The sequence below is a fragment of the Rhineura floridana genome, chromosome 1 (assembly GCF_030035675.1).
Source record: "Rhineura floridana isolate rRhiFlo1 chromosome 1, rRhiFlo1.hap2, whole genome shotgun sequence".
Taxonomy (NCBI): domain Eukaryota; kingdom Metazoa; phylum Chordata; class Lepidosauria; order Squamata; family Rhineuridae; genus Rhineura; species Rhineura floridana.
In genome coordinates this window covers 238567374-238586783 of record NC_084480.1, presented here as the reverse complement: position 1 = coordinate 238586783, position 19410 = coordinate 238567374, and the positions used below count along the sequence as shown (strand labels likewise).

The 19410-nt window shown below is 43.4% G+C and overlaps 1 protein-coding gene across 2 annotated transcripts in view; it reads left to right on the top strand.

The window, feature by feature from the left end:
- Window positions 1-486: 486 nt before the first annotated feature.
- Window positions 487-19410, top strand: part of VAPA (VAMP associated protein A) — a 52080-nt gene continuing 33156 nt past the window's right edge. The window contains exon 1 of one of the 2 annotated variants that reach the window (XM_061595320.1): window positions 487-965. In XM_061595320.1, the coding sequence (XP_061451304.1) occupies window positions 890-965 (76 nt within the window). In that variant the 5' untranslated portion in view covers window positions 487-889. The remainder of the gene's footprint in view (window positions 966-19410) is intronic. The other variant, XM_061595330.1, reaches the window with a different exon arrangement.

Sequence of the window (19410 nt, the reverse complement as noted above, 5' to 3'; positions counted from 1 at the left end):
ACTATATGGAAGAAACAGAAATCCGGACGGGCCACCTCTACCAAACGAGTCTACTCTGTTTCTCCTTTATTTGGCGACTGCAGTTCCCAGCATACAATGACACACGGACGACCGAAGAAAGCTCTGCATGCTGGGAATCAGAGTCCCCAGGCTGCCTTCTTTTTCTGCTACGTTGGAGTCCCTGATACTTAAAGCTTTGGTGTCATTTTCTCCTTCCGGTTTGCTTCGAGCAGTACATAATATCCCCACCCCGGAGAATTCCTTCTTGACAGCCAATTTGGTTTCTTCACTACTCTACGCACGCCCCCCCCCCTCCAAAAACACCCGAAAGCCTTAGGACGCGCATTGACAACTCCTCCCTGGCCCACGTGAGAGGAGGAGGAGGAGGAGGGAAAGGAAGAAGAGCCCCGTGTCGATCGAGCTGTCAACGGACGAGGGGAGGGGGTGAGCAGGCGGAGACTGGGAACGGCGTTGGTGTTATGTCTCCGCTCGTGACCGTGCGCGCGCCTCTCCCCACAGGACTTACGTGCGGGTGCTAGAACTAGGCGGCCGCTGTCCTCGCGCCCGTGCCGTAATTGGCGCTGGTCGCAGTGCGCTGGACAGCCGCGCGGGGTATTGACTGACTCAGTCCTTACAGGGGGGAGAGAGAGAGAGAGAGAGAGAGGAGGGGGGGCAGAAGAAAGCTGAGGGAGCAACGCACACGCCTCTGTCCGCGCGCGCCTCTAGAGGGAGCAAGGAGGCGGCGGCGGCGGGGGTGGCGGTGCTCCTCCTCCTGCTCGGTCGGCTAGCTTCCCTTTCCTTCCTCCCTCCCCGACCGAAGTGTTCTCCCCTTACCTACCCACCTGCCCGCCCTCTCCCCCTTCCGGGCTGAGCGAACGAGTGAGCAGCGATGGCGGCCGCCGGGGCTCTAGCCAAGCACGAGCAGATCCTGGTTCTCGATCCGCCCATCGACCTCAAATTCAAAGGTATTAGAAGGGAATTTTCAGGCAGAGGAAAGGGGGTGGAATTCCGAAGGAGGGCGATGCCAAAGGGGTGGGCGGAGAAAGACGAGACGGGTCCCTTCGCTCTTTCTCTCCACCCCCGTGTATACTGATGGGGTTGAGATATATGGGGGAGGAGAAGGTTCCCTTCCTGGGCAGGCAAGGGGCCTGGGCTAGCCGCTGTCCCCGCTTTCTGGAGATTCGGGGGAGGGGGAGATTTGAATCGGGGGGGACGGGACGAGGCGTCGCCGTCGCCATCTTGTTCTCTTCCTCCTCGCTTGCTCTCGCCACGCCGCCCCCTCCCGCCCCGGTTCCCGGTCGGTGTGCGGTAGCAAGCAGTAGGTGCGGGGAGGCCTCTTTCGCGTCATTCTCTAGCAGCCTGTCTCTTTCCCCAGTTAGGTCCTCCTCAGCGAGCAGCCTGATTCGAGCAAGGGCAGGGAAGGGAAGAGACTGAGAGATAACCGGCCTGGTATGTCTGCAGAGCCGGCCTTAGGAGGTGCCAGCTTCCCCCCACCCTTCCGGCTCTTCCGCAGCACAATCCGCCCCATGGCCCGGCCCGAAATGCATTTTTCGCCAGCCAGCTATCCAAGGCGGTCCGTTTGCCACAACGTGAGGATAGTCCCTGTCACCGGAGTGTAATTAAGGCTCTCGTGACACCTTCCTCCCGCCTCTTTTTCGTGTTCATAGAAGAGGCGGATGACCGGGGCTTGGCAAGTCTTGTATAGGCAGGGGGCGAGACTAAGTACACTTCCTGTATTTTCAGGTGGTGTCTTCCCATTTTCTAGATTAGCTTCCCAGCCCCCCTCCTCCTTTCAGGTTTCTCCCACGTCTTCCATGCTGGTATATCAGTAGTAGAGTGGTGGTATCTTGCATCAGCGTCCTTTGATGTGTAATGAATGAGCTCGGTTAAGGGCGTTTTCCATAGCAACACTTCTGTTATTTGACACCTTGAGTTTAATGATTGGCATATTTGTTGTTGTTCGCAGAATTAAAAGACCGCCCCTAGTGTGTTTCTGAGACCATTCTTGGAATATAAGACTTGTATAAAGTAAAGAGGAGTTGCTGTGTTTTATGAATATTTGATTCAGTGCCCAGTGTACTCTTATTTGAAGATCTCTAATGCAATATATACTGTCAGAGTGCTACTTACTAGGCACCCATATTAGAATAGTGATAGTTATTCAATTATAATTGCATTCAGAAAATAAGATTATTGAAGGTACCTGTCAAAACATAATAAACATTTTGTTAGGTATAAAATTGTACTCTTTCTTTGATTAGCACTAAGATGAGTTGATGGCTTTAGAAAACATCCCAATCTAGGTCTCAGTTGCCCACTTTTTAAGATGAATAAATGTTACTTAATTTACAGAAGGACTGAGTTAGGTGTAGGGGTGGGCTATAGACTGTAATAGTAAGTAATACTATAACTCGTCTTGAGCTGGACTGTAACTCTTACTGAATAATACATCTTTCTGAGTGATTTTGTAAAATACAAAGGTTGGTTAGTGGGAGTTTAGAAGAGCAGACTGATAAAATAATGTCTTAGTGATAATTTTGGACAGGAGGGTAAAATAACCTGCTTGTTGCTCAAAGAAGAAAGTTCTGAATCCAGGTAGCATTTCATATATATTAAGTTTTAGATTTTTAAATAGTTTTACAGAGACTTCAAGCTTGTTTACAACTTGACATCCATAAACCAGTTTTAGTTTTAAAACCTCAAACTAAATGTATTGTTTCACTCATTTTTATGGAACTTACAATGTTCTCAGGAACTGTGGTGTGAAAAGTTAGACTTAACTGATTAAAAAGCTATTTCTTTTGCCTTTGTAAGTTTTTTTGTAGTGCGGATAGGATGAAGGGCAAAATAGAAATGTTTTGGGAGTATTTGTGGAATTCCAAAAGAATCTGACTATTGAAAGGTTGTGTGAAGTCCCCCCCCCCCCGAAGACAACTTGTGTTAGCTCTTGGTAGCATACAGCCTGACCCTATGTGTGTTTACTCAGAAGTAATTCCCAGTAAACTGTGTAAGATTTATTCCCAGATATGTATGCATAGATCTTCAGCAGGCCATAAGTTATGGTTCTTGCATTACTTGGGAAAGTAATCTAGTTGAAATCAGTAAGACTGACTTGAGAGGAATTTTTGAAGGTGGCTTTTTCTTTTCTTTTCAAAAAGGAGGATTGACAGTGTTGGAAGGTATGCTGATTAGGTCAGTTTTTAAAAACTCCGGATAATGAGGTATAGTTCCACTTGTGACATACAATTTTTGTATAAAATTTTTGTTTGTACTGTTTGGATATGTAGAAAAATATATAACATAAAACTAGGTAATGGCTTCATTAGAACGGAGCTGAAAAGTAGCTTAATAGAAGAATATTTGCTTTGCATGTATTAAACTTAATCATTGGGTTTAACTGCAAAGCTTGGATGGCAGAGCTAGGAAGTTATTTTCCTGACATGTGGATGTGCATAGTATTTGACTAAACAGAATACATAGAGCTATCTTAGCCTTGATGTACAGGGCAGTCCTGAGTATGTTTACTTGGAAGTAAGTTGCACTGAGTTCAAGTTGGTGTGTTTGGGACTGCAACCCTAGGCTGCAATCCAATACATGTCTACTCAGAAGTAAGGTCCACTGGGTACAAGGGGGCTTACTTCAAGGTAACTGTGTATTGGATTGCAGCCTTAATGTATTCTAAATCCTAAATGAATATACTGGTAAGCTTATTGATTTCAATAAAACTTTTAAGTTTGGTAATGTACTGTGTATGTAAAGCAAGTGTAGGCCTATAAGCCTGATAAATTCCCTGCCCTTGAGTCTTGCTGACATATATAGACGTTTGCATAAGTAAATTGGTTACCATTGCCAAATGTGTGGAAATATTAAGTAATGAGATTTAAATTTGTTTCAGAATTCAGAAGGATCTGGCCATGTTCCCATCCAAAACCCAGTTAAGCTGGATTTCTGCCACAATCTTAAAACAGGTTTCCCTAGTAAATAAAGGCCTAGGACAGAAGATGTGGAATGCTGTGCCAGTGCAGTATCACAAATGTGACCTTATGCTGATATTGCAGGCAGACAATTCAGTGCAAATGTTTAAGATCAGGATATAAGTGCTACAGGAATCAAAATAATTTTTCAGGTGCTCTGATTGCATGATCTTAAGACTTATTGCAGCAGCTTGTAATATTTTTTATGGAGTAATTTTTACCAATAATTGTGGTAATGCAGCATAACTGAAAGTTTGTCACAATTCTAGTAATGTTTTGACATTGCTGACAAATGCATTGGCATTAAAATGTATAGAGTAAGGGTAGCAGTTATGTTGAATCAAGAATTGCACATGAATTGAGGCATTTAGTATGAAGTTCTAAATAGCTCCACAGTTTGCAGGGAAGTTAGATCCCCTGGCAAGTAATTCTGTAGTATTAAGGAATTTTAATGGGAGCTTCATTAAATGGAAAAAAATAGGGACCTTCAACTATCATTTTCTGTTGTATTGTCATTTTTAGTTCCATATTTTACAAACTATAAAGCTTAGAATATAAATATGTTGTCAAAATCTTGCATTAATATACTGAAACACATTAAAATAAAAGGTCGTGTCACAATTCACTGTTAGAGTAATACAGAGAAGGGTCACCTTCATTGGCTTTGTATTTAGCTGATACACAAATAATAGATGAGCCTGAATCACATATAGGAATTTTCAGTCTTTCACATATCTGATTTAAAGTATTTCATTTAGTAGGATTAAAAGAGACGTCTGCCTGAGTGCTTGGTTAGGCGGACCAATAGCCTGATGTTGGTCCTTAAGGGTGAGATCCATCAGAGCATGGGTAGGTGTCTGCCTGTAATGGGGTCAGGTATCTGCTCATGCAACAGGGCTTCTTCCAGGCAGCCCTCTGGAGCAGATTTGCGGAACATATGGGTGGCTGGAGCTTGGGGAAGAGAAGCCCCGTTACACAAGCAGACAGCATAATTGTATGTTGCCCTAAAGATTTAAGGTGTCACATGTAGCCATTCTCTATTGGTTACAAGTTTATATTAAATTGTTGACACTGACTACATTAAAGAACAACATTCCTTGCTTAGTTATCACATTTCAGGTAGTCCAGCTATTAATGTAATTTCACCACAGTGAAGGCATAATGACCTATTGTATGACATTGTGCAGGTACATCAAGAGGTTTGTTCCATCTTAAGCATTTGGGGCAATCTCTGCAAGTAGAAAATACCAACCATAAGAATACTTTAGGCCAGTGATGGGCTGCAGAGTACCAGTGTTCCATGTGCTTCATTCAACTGGTCTGCGGCCTGTCCATGGATTTGTAGCTGAAGGTGGGAGATGGAACATCCATTGCATTAAATATTATATTGATTTATAATAGTATTTTAATTGTTTCTTTTATTTCTTATATTGTATCTTAATTCTATGAAATATAATTAAATACAATATATAAGAAGCAATACAAATACAATTAAAAATCATACAGCATTTGGTAAATTGCATTACAATTGCTACAACAGGCAGAAAATTGTTAAGTGGTCTGTAAGACCATGGGGGGGAAAGTTAGGGAATCACTGCTTTAGGCTTAACTATACATTACATAAGATCCTCCGTGGTGCAGAGTGGTATGCAGCGGTAACGCAGCCAAAGCTCTGCTCACGGCCGGAGTTCGATTCCAACGGAAGGAGGAAGTCGAATCTCCGGTAAAAGGGGTCGAGGTCCACTCAGCCTTCCATCCATCTGTGGTTGGTAGAATGAGTACCCGGCATATGCTGGGGGGTAAAGAAAGGCTGGGGAAGGAACTGGCAATCCCACCCCATATATACGGTCTGCCTAGTAAACGTTGCAAGATGTCACCCTAAGAGTCGGAAACGACTCGTACTATAAGTGCAGGGACACCTTTACCTTTTGTACATTACATACAGTCATGTTGAATGCTGTTCCAGAATGTTAATTTGTTTGGGAATATGAGCTTGAGACTTGGTGGATAATTGTTTAAACTGATCTGATATCAGAAGTATAGTTCACCATTGCATTGTTGCTGGTATTGCAAATGATATACACTACAGCAAATTGAGACAGTGGCCCTTAAGAGTAAAAATAGCTCACAATTAAACCCTCCCCTCTGCCTATAAGATCAGTTGCCAAAACTGGACAGTGGTATGTCTTTCATGTAGGCAGGGTTGGAATATTTTAAATATGAATTGTCTTATGAGAGTATATCTTATTTAACTTGGTTTGCTTTTTCTCAGAGTTAAGACTCTGAAGGAAAATAAGTGAAAAAATTACAAACTGGTTAATGTAATAGCTGTTCCTTGCATATCAGTTTCATATGCACACACCTTTGATTTGATTTTCAGATATATGCTGGGGCAAATCGGCATTTGGCTCACCACTATAAAATGCATACTTCTGCATGTCTGATATTTTCTTCATGAAAATAGATCTGCATACATGTAACAAGAAACAGCCCTAATATTGATTAGATATTTGCAATGCTGCTTTGGAAGTCCATTAAGTGAGATAGTAAATTGGGTTTCTGTGTGCAAAAATTCCTCTGTTTGTACATTTTAACTATTTGCGGTATCAAATGTGGGGGAGACTGATAAAAGGTACCTAATGTATTCTGTTATGGTAATAAATTGCAAATTATATTATGCAGGTAATAGGATTATGAGGCTAAAGGCAGTGATGTGGCTCTTCTGGAAAGTTTTCTTATGCAAATTAATTTGCATAGGATAATTTGCACTGGAGAATTTTATGATGCCCTCTCAGCCTCAGATGAAGGCAATGAATGGTAAACCACCTCTAAATACTGCTTATCAAGAAAACCCTATTCATAGGGTCGCCATAAGTCGGAATTGACTTGAAGGCAGTACATTACGTTTAGAAAGTGATCTAATTTAGCATGTTTATTTTACTTGTAAACAATGCTAAAAACATTGAAAATGCCAGGTTTGCAAAATACAAATTGTGATTTTATCCATGCATTATTACCAATTAAGTTATGAAATGGAAAATTTCGATGGAAAAATAAAGCACTAGAAAATTTTCTGTCCCACATTACTGGCTGAAAGGAACTTGGTTTCATTGATTCAAACTCCAAAGAGCTTTTTACCTAGGCAATCCTATGTGTGTTTACTTGGACATAAATGCCATTCAGATCTTAAAGTTGAAGTTGGGTAAGTGGGTATAGGATTGCACTTTTAATTTCTCAGGCTGTTGCATACGTAAACAAAGGCAGTGATATTTAGGCTGCAATCCTGTCCACTCTTACTAAAAAGCAAGTTCCATTGAAAGAAAAAATCCCTTTGATTCTGAGTAAACATGAACAGCCTTTCCGTTTTAATTTGTAAATCCCTTGAATTCTGTTTTCGTAAACTAGATGATTGACTCTAGTGTTTCCAGAATTTATTATTTAAATCTTGCCAGTTTTTCGTATAAAATACATTAAGTTTCATCCAATGAAATGATACTGCCCATGGAAGGACACTTTCCACTCTTGGTGTAATTTAAATTGGATGCTACCATTGTTCTAAAGCAATTTTGTAACCAATTTCTGGTTTCCATTGTAGGATTTGGAAGCATTTGTTTATATTTACTCTTTTCAAAACAACAGAGAGCAAAACAGTATAGAGCATTCAGTTAATAAAAATGCTAGACAATTCTAGGGAAGGTTGTAGTATGGAGTATGGTTACAGAAATATATAGTTGTGACTGATAATTCTGCCTGCTGTATATCTGTGCCCACCTGTGTGGCAACCGTTGAATGTAGAATCAGTAAAAGAAAATAGTTGATGTCATTTACAACTGGGAAACTGGAGCACTATATACAGTTTTTTAAAAAAATTAATTTTGGAAATGTGCTGTAGAAATGTGAAGGCATAGTTTGTTGTTAATTTGGTTCATTTGTTGTAAGTATTAAAGATAATTTTCATATGGCTTTACCAGAACTGGATCAGTGCGTCATGCTCCAGGATTGTGTGTAGCTTCTAACCAGAAAGTTGTGTTTATCTAGATAGTTATTGAGTGTTGAATGGGAATTAATGCTCCACATTTTTGTATAATGGTTACTCACATTTGTCCAGCAGATAGCATTTAATAAATGCAGTGGTATTAGGAATTATATTGGATGAAATTGACTTGAAGGAACTACCTAGGGTTAATATTTGTTGTGTAAAAGTAGTAGTTACGAACTTGTAACTAAGGACCAGATCATATTGTCATATGTTGGTCAATTTATGGTAGTAAAAGTTGTATGATGCTCTATTACCTGGCAGTGCAATCCAGTGCATGTCTACTCAGAAGTAAGCTCCATTGGGTTCAACGGGACTTACTCCCAGGTAAGTGCGTATTGGATTGCAGCCTTAAATGGTGCTTCATGCCAGAATAAAACAGTTTGTCTAATGTACCACATCATTCCATACCATATTATCATTGCACAAAAGCTTTAATGGGTACAGCACAAAGATGTCCATAGAAGGATACATACAAGAGCCCAACATTTTTCAGACCAAAATTATCGCTTAAATCAAGGAAATTCTGTATATCTAGAAGCAGCATACCATATTTTAACAAGAAAAAAGCATATTGTACTCCTCAGTAACTTCTCCTGATGAAGGAATTTTTTTGGCTCAGAATGCATTGTGTGTGTGTGTGTAAATAAACATATTGCTTCATCCTTCTACCGACTTTGCTGGGCTTTTTTGGTAGCTTCATTTTGTTTGATCACGAAAATGATAATCTGGTTGTAAGAGTCAGGCCTGACATACTTGTTGCAAATGTTAGAAGGTGTGTAATGAATGGAACATAAGACTAAAAGTAGGGAAAACCAGTAATTTTGAAAAAATAACCCCTCCCCCAAATAAAGAGTCTGTAATTGTCCCCAAATAAAGAGTCTGTAATTGTTAGTGGTAGTCCTTGAAATCTTTCCTGACATTAAGTTTTATCTCTGCAATTTAGAGAACACGAGAATACTGATAATCTAAGTTGTTTTTAATCTAATTATAGTGATGGAGAAAAGATCTAGAAAATATTTATTTATTTATTTATTATTTAATTTATATCCTGCCCTTCCTCCCAGTAGGAGCCCAGGGCGGCAAACAAAAGCAGTAAAACACTTTAAAATATCGTAAAAACAGACCTTAAAATACATTGAAACAAAACAACTTTTAAAACATTATTTAAAAAAGCTTTAAAAACATATTAAATAAAAAGGGTTAAAAAACATATTGTTTAGAAAAAAATGTTTTTAAAAAAACATATTAAAAGCAAATCCAACACAGACGCAGACTGGGATAGGTCTTAACTTAAAAGACTTGTTGAAAGAGGAAAATCTTCATAGGTGCCAAAAAGATAACAGAGATGGCGCCTGCCTAATATTTAAAGGGAAAATATGTGTGTATTTCCCACATGTTACCATTGCAATAATATGTAGCAGATATGTTGGAGGCTCCTGTAGTCATACTCCTTAAGGGCGCAATCCAACTTGTATTTATGCCAGGCTGAAGGGAATTGGATGTGGCGCATCCCCAGCTGAGCCTGCAGGGTCCTGGCTCCACCGGGCTCTGTCAGCAGAAGCCCCTCACTGTGGCTCAGCTGTGGCAGAGCCGGCGATCCACTGGGAAAGCCAGCCTGCCAGAAGAGGTGCCAAAGCTCAAAAAAAGGGTGTTCCGGGGGCATGTCGGAGGAGAGGCTGGGAGGACTTACGGAACATCCAGTTTCCTTTTGGAGCACTCCTGCAAGTCCCAATCCAGGCCAAAATTACTTAAAGGAAAAATCTGACTAAGAAAATAATTACAATGGAAGTCTATGGAGAGCACTAACTCAGGGATGAAGATGTATAAAAATTGGGAAGAGATCCTCTGGCTGCTCCTATAACAAAGGTGGCTGTATTGGACATTTGAGAAGCAAAAATGTAAAGAGTATTTTTGTGTTTTGAAGCAAGGATAATTTCTTTGTGGTGGTGAAGCCAGAGAGGAAAAGTAAATGATAACAAGGGGCTCTTATGGTACTTGGCCTCTTGAGATTGGGCTGCTAGACTCTAAATGAGTTACTTGCTTGCAGTTGAGTTACAAGAAAAAGACACTTCATACCTTTTTTATTTTTTGGATTTTTTATGTGATGCCTTGGCTGTGCCTGAGAACATTTGTGCCCCAATTGTGAAGCTCTTACTTCTATGTAGCCCTTCCATTTTTACGTAGATATCTTGGAGACACAAGACAACCTCATTGGTCTGATCTTGGCTGGGTAGTGTACCATTAACTGGGGCTCACAGAGTGCTATTTGCCTAGTCCATGTCGGGATGCAGAGTTGGGGTCCCAAGGGGTTGGGAGAAGAGGATTCAGACGGATGGCAGAGAGGAGGGGGAGTAACTTCGCCCGAGTGGAGTGAAGACGAAGCAGAGGAAATGCCAGAGATAGGGTTGCCTACCAACGGGGAGCCTGAGAGCTTTGGAGTTTCAGAATCTTCCCTGGACATTCCCACGCTTCCCCTTCTCCGAAGCTCAGAACAGGAGGGAGAAGAGGGAGGGCTGCCCAAGGCAGAAAAGCCGCGAGGCAGTTTACCATCAGCTCCCCCCTATCCCCCATACTGGAATCGGAAACTTCAGAAGAGGAGGGGCTGATGCTTCCCCCTTCGCCGCGCACACGAAGACTTTTGAAAAGACAAGAGAGAAGGGGGGGAAGGCGGGTAGTGCCTGAGGGGCAGTTAAGGAGGAGCGAAAGATTGCACGCCCGTTTGGCCCCTTCTTAAAGAACCGGCGGGAAAGCAGCCCCTTGCTCTTGTCAACTTTCTCTCAATGCCGCAGGACCTGTATTTCTGTACTGCTTCATGAGAAGACGCAGTCTTTGTTTGGACATTACTCTAATAAAAACTTAATTACTTACAACCCCTCGTCTGGTTCCTGAGTCTCATCCTGGGCCTGACAGCTTGACAGAGCCACCTCAATCACCCTCAACGCTCTCTTCACTTGACTGGGACAAGATGTCAAAGGGAGCAGAGGGGGGAACGAACCCCACTTCCGAGACGGAAGAAGTGAAACTCTTGAGGACTAAGGTAGCTGAATTGCAGACGGATGTCCAAGCCCTGCTAGCAGCCGTCAAGGCGTTGAAAACGGATAATCAAGCCTTGAAGACCACGATAGACCAGATGCGAACAGCCCCTCCAGTTGCCGCAGTAAAGGTTCCCATTGGATTGCCCCCAAAATATGCGGGACAGAGTGATCAGTTGGCAACTTTCGTGGCTCAATGTGAATTATATCTGGATGTCAGGCGCACAGAATTTCCAGACGATGGGGCTAAAGTTGCCTTTGTGATTAGACTTCTGGAGGGAGAAACTGCAAAATGGGTGACCCCATATCTGGTGAGAAAGGATACTGTCTTAAGAAGATACAGAGGATTTATACAGGAGATGACCGAGATGTTTCAAGACCCGCAAAGAGCTGAAACAGTAGCGCGGCAGCTAGGCGCTCTGAAACAAGCTAAAGGGACTGTTTCCGAGTACACTAACGCTTTTAAAATTTTGTCCCAGGAAACTAGTTATAATGATGCAGCCTTGATGTTTATGTACCAGAGTGGATTAAATGCTGAAATCCTGGATGAGCTGGCCAGGACCACCCCTCCCACTGACCTGCCAGGGCTAATCCGGCTATGCCTACAGATAGATCACTGGATGGAAGGAAGATGCCTGGAAAAGAAGCAGGAGGTCCCGAGATACTCAGCCTCGGCATCCCGCAGCAAGGCCCTTTCCACTGCAGGGACGGCAGGTAATGCAACTGAGGGACAGGGAGGGGCTAGGCCAAGATTGTCAGAAGAAGAAAAAGAAAGACGACGTCGAGAACGTTTATGCTTTTATTGTTCAAGACCGGGCGATGTGGCCAGAGACTGTGGACTGAAAGGGGGGAAAGCCGAGCCGTCGGGAAACTAGAACACCCAGTCCACGTGCAGGCCGGTGGACTGGGGGCCGCGTTGTATAAAGGCCCTCCAACGATCCAACCTCCCTCAAAAGGGGTGTTGGTCTTACCTATTCGGATTACAACTTCCAGAGGAGTGGTGTTTAATTCTACTGCCTTGATTGACAGTGGAGCCTCCACAAATTTTATTGATGCAAAGCTAGCCAAGCGTCATGGAATTTCCCGGTGGAAACTGGACGCTCCCCTATCTGTGGAGACCATCGATGGGAGACCCCTGAAGTCAGGAGGGGTGACACAAGCCACGGAGGAAGTGAAACTTCAAATCCTGGGCATGAAGAGTTCATTTCGCTATATGTGTCAGATCTCTCGAACTTTGAGGTGATTCTGGGAATGCCCTGGCTAGCAAAGCACGAACCCAAGATAAGTTGGAAGGAGGCGGTGGTGTGGTTCACCTCACAGTATTGTCAGGAGAACTGTCAACCCGAAGGAATCAAGAACACCTTGGCGGCGACAACGCAGGAGATCGAGCAAGTGACCCTGCCGCTGAAGTATGAGGAATTCAAAGATGTATTTGATGAAAAAGAGGCAGAGACTCTACCCCCCCACCGCCCTTACGACTGTGCGATTGATCTCGTGCCAGGAGCCAGCATCCCATCGGGGAAAATTTACTCGCTCACAGAGACTGAGAGGGAGGCCCTGAAGGAATTCCTGGATAAAAACCTGAGGCGAGGATTCATACGTCCCTCACAGTCCCCTGCTGGAGCGCCACTATTGTTTGTGAAAAAGAAGGGGGGGAACTCAGACCTTGTAACGACTATCGTGCATTGAACCAGATCACCATCCCTAACAGCTACCCGCTGCCCCTGATTTCAGAGCTGCTAGACCGACTGCGCTCCGCAAAAGTCTTCACGAAGCTGGATTTGAGGGGAGCGTACAGTCTGATCAGAATGAAGGAGGGAGATGAATGGAAAACGGGATTCTTGACCGCTTATGGTGAGTTTGAGTACCTGGTCATGCCGTTCGGGCTTTGTGGAAGCCCAGGAGTTTTTCAAAAGTTCATGAACGACGTGTTTAGAGACTTGTTGGACACGTATGTAATCTGTTACTTAGATGATATCCTGGTGTTCTCAAAGAACCAGGAAGATCATGATCAGCATGTGAAAACGGTGCTGAAGAGACTGAGAGAGAATCACTTGTATGCTAAGTTAGAGAAATGTGGATTTGACCTCAAGTCTTTGGACTTCCTTGGGTACCGAATCTCAGCGGAAGGAGTGGAGATGGACCTAGGGAAAGTAAGTTGTATATTGGACTGGGGCCAACCTGTTACCAAAAAGGATGTACAACGGTTTCTAGGGTTTGCCAATTATTACAGAAAGTTCATTCCAGGGTTTTCCAAATTAACAGCTCGTCTGACTGACTGTTTAAGGGGAAAGAAGAAGTTTCAATGGACAGAGAATGCCACTAAGGCTTTTGAGGAGCTGAAGAGAAGGTTCGCTTCCGAGCCCATTCTGCGCTTTGCTGATCCGACCCGCCCTTTTGTCGTGGAAGAAGATGCTTCGGATTTTGCCATCCGGGGGGTCCTTCTGCAATTAGACCAAGAGGGGAAGGAGCTGCACCCCTGCGCGTACTTCTCTAGGAAGTTAAAGCCTGCAGAGAAGAACTACACAGTATGGGAGAAGGAGCTGCTGGCCATCAAGGATTCTTTTGAGAACTGGAGACAATACCTAGAGGGGGCCTCTCATCAGATTGAAGTGCGCTCCGACCACAAGAATCTTGAAAGCCTCCAAACAGCCAGAAAACTGAACCAGAGACAGATAAGATGGTCCCAGTTCTTCACTAGATTTAACTTCAAGATTATTTATCATGCCCAAGCCAAAAACCAGAGAGCAGATGCCTTATCCAGACAGCCACAATTCAAAGAAAGTGAATCAGATGACCAGCCTCAGTACGTGATCCCGCCAGAGAAATTAACGTTGGGATCGTGTCAGCCTTCATGGGAAGAGGAACTCAAAAAGGCACAACAAGAAGATGTAGACATGCTAAGATATAGGCAGGAGACGGGACAAGATCAAGACTCAGAAGTAACTTTCCACTGGAGGAATGGACTGTTATGGTTCAAAACCGCCAGATATGTGCCAGAAGGGGAATTAAGGCTCAGAATCCTACGCCAGTGCCATGATTCCGTCACAGCGGGACACTTTGGGATTTACAAAACCATTCAGAACGTGGCCAAGGACTTTTGGTGGCCTAAAATGCGTCGGGATATTGAAAACTATGTAAAGTCCTGCTCTGTCTGTATGCGAACAAAAACCCAAACAGGAAAACCAACAGGACTGTTACAACCGTTACCTGTCCCACACGAACCCTGGAAGGACCTCTCCATGGATTTTATAACTGATTTACCCAAGTCCCAAGGAATGACAGCCATCCTAGTAGTGGTAGATTTACTCACCAAAATGGCGCATTTTCTTCCTTGTGCAGGGGCCTTAGAGGCTAAAGAAACGGCCAAGTTATTCATCAAAGAAGTCTACCGGCTGCATGGGTTGCCAAACAGTGTAGTCTCGGACCGAGGAACTCAGTTCACAGCCAAATTTTGGAGAGCAATGTGGAAACAGCTGCAGACGGAATTAAAGCTCTCCTCCGCCCATCACCCCCAGACAGATGGCCAGATGGCCAGACGGAACGCTTGAACGCCGTTTTGGAAAGATATTTACATAGTTATGTGTCCTATCAACAGACTGACTGGGTATCATATTTGCATTTTGCAGAGTTTGCCTACAACAACTCCCTGCACTCCTGCACTCAGCAAACCCCGTTCTTCGCTAATTATGGATTCCATCCTAAAGTCTTTCCAAGCAGCTCAGAGGGTATGCTGGTACCGGCGGCAGAGAACTTTCTTAGGGAATTGCAGGCGGCGCAACAGACATTGAAACAGCAGTTAAACGAAGCCAAAACGGAGTACAAGCGAGTGGCTGATCTGCACAGGAAGGAGCCCCCCCCCCTGCAGCCGGGAGACCAGGTCTGGCTGTCCACCCGCTTCCTCCAGATGCCAGGCAAATGTAGAAAATTACAAGACAAGAGGGTGGGTCCTTTTGAAATAGAAACTCAAATTAATCCCGTGGCGTACCGACTGAAGCTACCTGACACGTTTAAAATACATCCTGTGTTCCATCGATCCCTGTTAACGAAAGCCGCCCCTCCCAGTGAGTTACGGCCGGAGGAGCCTCCCGGAGCTCCGCTCCTGGTAAATGAGCAGATTGAGTTTGAAGTTGGGGAAATCCTAGACTCCAGAATAAGACGCCGCAAGTTGCAGTACTTGATTCACTGGAAAGGCTATGGAGTGGCTGATAGATCATGGGAAGCTGAAGCTGACGTGCATGCTCCAGATTTGGTAAAACTTTTCCATCAACGTTTTCCCCACCACCCCAAGCCAGACAGGGGGAGGGGGGCACAGCTTGGGAGAGGGGATGATGTCGGGATGCAGAGTTGGGGTCCCGAGGGGTTGGGAGAAGAGGATTCAGACGGATGGCAGAGAGGAGGGGGAGTAACTTCGCCCAAGTGGAGTGAAGACGAAGCAGAGGAAATGCCAGAGATAGGGTTGCCTAGCAACGGGGAGCCTGAGAGCTTTGGAGTTTCAGAATCTTCCCTGGACATTCCCACGCCTCCCCTTCTCCGAAGCTCAGAACAGGAGGGAGAAGAGGGAGGGCTGCCCAAGGCAGAAAAGCTGCGAGGCAGTTTACCATCAGCCCCCCCATCCCCCATACTGGAATCGGAAACTTCAGAAGAGGAGGGGCCGATGCTTCCCCCTTCGCCACGCACACGAAGACTTTTGAAAAGACAAGAGAGAAGGGGGGGAAGGCGGGTAGTGCCTGAGGGGCAGTTAAGGAGGAGCGAAAGGTTGCGCGCCCGTTTGGCCCCTTCTTAAAGAACCGGCGGGAAAGCAGCCCCTTGCTCTGTCAACTTTCTCTCAATGCCGCAGGACCTGTATTTCTGTACTGCTTCATGAGAAGACGCAGTCTTTGTTTGGACATTACTCTAATAAAAACTGAATTACTTACAACCCCTGGTCTGGTTCCTGAGTCTCATCCTGGGCCTGACAGTCCAGGGGTTTCCCCACTGTGAACCATGGACCACCAGTGATCCATGAACTTCATTCAAATGATCCACAATGTGCCTGTGAAAACACAATTAAAAATCATACAGCATCTGTTACAGCACATTGCAATTGCTACAACAGAAAGAAAAATGGTTAAATGGTCTGCCAAGACCCTTAGCAATTTTCAAGTGGTCCAAGGAGGAAAAAGTTTGGGAACCACTAGCCTAGTTCCTTACTGTAAGGACAAAATGTGGAGAAACCGATTAGTTCCCAATCGGAAAGGGTGTGAGACATGGTTGTATTTTATCAGCCTATTTGGTTAATCTGTATGCAGAACATATCATATGGAAAGCAGGATTGGACCAAGATGGAGGTGTGAAAATTGAAGGGAGAAATATCAATAATTTAAGATATGCAGATGACACCATACTACTAGCAGAAAGCAGTAATGATTTAAAACAAATGCTCATGAAAGTTAAAAAGGAAAGCACAAAAGCAGGACTACAGCTGAACGTCAAGAAAGCTAAAGTAATGACAAGAGAAGAGTTATGTAACTTTAAAACTGGCAACGAGGACATTGAACTTGTCAAGGATTGTTAATACCTCGGCATAGTCATTAACCAAAATGGAAACAATAGTCAAGAAATAAGAAGAACGCTAGGACTGAAGGGGGCAGCTTTGAGAGAACTAGAAAAGGTCCTCAAGTGCAAAGATGCATCACTGAACACCAAAGTCAGGATCATTGAGACCATAGTATTCCCAATCTCCGTGTATGGATGTGAAGGTTGGATAGTGAAAAAATCGGATAAAAGAAAAATCAACTCATTTGAAATGTGTTAGAGGAGAGATTTGCACTGCGAAAAAGACCAATAATTGGTTGTTAGAACAAATTAAACCAGAACTGTCACTAGAAGCTAAAATGATGGAACTGAGATTGTCATACTTTGGACACATAATGAGAAGACATGATTCACTAGAAAAGACAGTAATGCTGGGAAAAACGGAAGGGAGTAGAAAAAGAGGAAGGCCAAACAAGAGATGGATTGATTCCATCAAGGAAGCCACAGACCTGAACTTACAAGATCTGAACAGGGTGGTTCACACCAGATGCTCTTGGAGGTCGCTGATTCATAGGGTCGCCATAAGTCGTAATCAAATTGAAGGCATATAACAACAACAAACCTAGTTCCATCATATGCTAGAGTATCAATATGTTGTCTTTTCTGTAGTAGAGTATCTGAGCTAGTATACTCCCTTAAATTACTAAAGCAATGTTTAATGTTCTGAAAATGAAGGCAGGGTGAGTTGACTTTAAATGAATGTTGTGGATTCCTTTGAAAAATCCATTTAATCTTTTTTTTAAAAATCTGTTAAAAGTGTGATTAGATAACTTCTCATAGAAAAAAACTATTGTTCCTGCTTATTACCTCTGCTTATCTTACTCCTGCCAACAGAATGAGGATTTAAAACTGAACTAATATTTGGGGTTGTTTTTGTTTGTTTGTTTGAAACTGGCATTTAAATGTGTGACAGTTTTTGCTCTGTAAAGCATGTGAACTAAAAACAAAAATTTGGTTATCTATTAAGCCTTTGTGTGAGGTAGATTATTATTATGAATAATACATGTGATGCTTTACATAGTAATATGATCAGGATGAATCCTGAAGAATGTAACAATTTAAATTTAGGTACTCGGGTTGGGGGAACAAACACAGAAGACAGTTGGGACAAAGGGATTAACTTCAGCCAGATGCTGCATGAGAAAAGTGATTGTTGAGGAGGGACTTGAAGGAATGAGGTGCCACAACTTTGGGGTTCCTGAGCATTTCAGACTTAAGGGGGACAATAAGAGAAAACAGCACTCCTCCAGATAATCTCAGTGATCAGGCTGAGATACAAGGGCTCAGGCAGTTCTTAAGGTATTGTTGTGCGCCTCTCCAAGCGGTGAGATTTCAGGGGTCCCTGTGCTCATCCAGGGTTGGTTTCCTTTGGCAAGAAGGTCAACTGTGGTGTCTTTATGAAATATGGTTTATTTATTTACACACATTCCAACCTGAGCTTAGGATGGAGGGGTTCAAGGCATCAGCAGTCCAATATCCAGCTTTCCTATTGGTGTTACAGGAGGCATCCTAAAGCCATGGTGCAGAGAGACAGTCTCTGCCTGCCTCTAGTTTCCGGCCTTTCTCTACTAGACACTCTCTAAACACACTCAAAGCACAAACCTCAAAGCACAAACCAGGAGGGGGGGAAGGCTCTCCTGAAGAATTTCAATGGCAAAAGGATCTTCCTGGCCCATTCACCAGTTGCTGGCCACCTAATAGACCGATTAACAACCTGGCCACTCGATTAGCTTAACAAAAGAAACTCCAGCAGAGCCAGCCCCTCACCCCAAGGCACAGGATTCCGAATCAGAGGCTGGAAGGGGACTCACAGGGATCATCCATTCCAACCCCCAAACTCACAACAGTATTCTGTACCAAAATTGTTCAGGGCTTTGTGTGTCAACATAAGAGCCTTTAACCTGGCCCAATAGGATACAGGCAGTCAGTGCCGATATTTTAGCAAAGGTGTCACATGCTGTTGGCTGTCTGCTCGCATCTGCAATGTAGCCACTGCATTCTGAGCCAACTAGAGTTTCCAGACCAAGGGTAGCCCCACATAAGAGTGCGACATAGAATTTTCAACTGTGGTTATAATTAGGCCCCAAACTACTTGGATTGTTCGGAATGCCACATCACTTCATTAAGGTATGTGGAAGTGCTAGGTCTTTGCTTGAATTACAGAGAGGCCAGCAAAATGACTTGGATCTAAAGAATATGTATTAGTGATATTACATATACTGTTCTGCAAATGCTAGTGGAAGATTACTTGCAGCACAGTACCGTGGTGTGTCAGGAATTGTGTCACAGTTTGAGAAACATGTTGAGTAAGGAAGATACAGGATGTAGTGCATGAACTACTTTTAAAGAGCCATTAAAAAGTCTTTAAAAGAGCATGTGCCAAATCTTGTGCTAGAGCTTCTGCAAATGGAAGAACTTATTTGGATATGGAGTTACTTTTCTAATGCAACACTCTCCCAGTAGGTCAGAAACAACTACTTTCTGAGTATTGATGGATCCAAGCCAATATGGTTAAATTTAGATGCCATTTAAAATGGTATAATATGCAGCCCATATTGATAATGGAATATATTTTGTACTTTTTGTTACATTTAATAGAGCAATGTGCTTAACATAAGTGAATGTCATTGCCACACATACTACATTTATATTCTCATAACAGCTGCTGGCACTTGTAGTTTGCCACTGTAGTATACAACCAGAAACATAGAAGGTGTGACTGAAAGTTAAGTTATCAGACAACATTTGCACCAAAGCCAGGAATCTGGCTATATAGCTAACACTATTT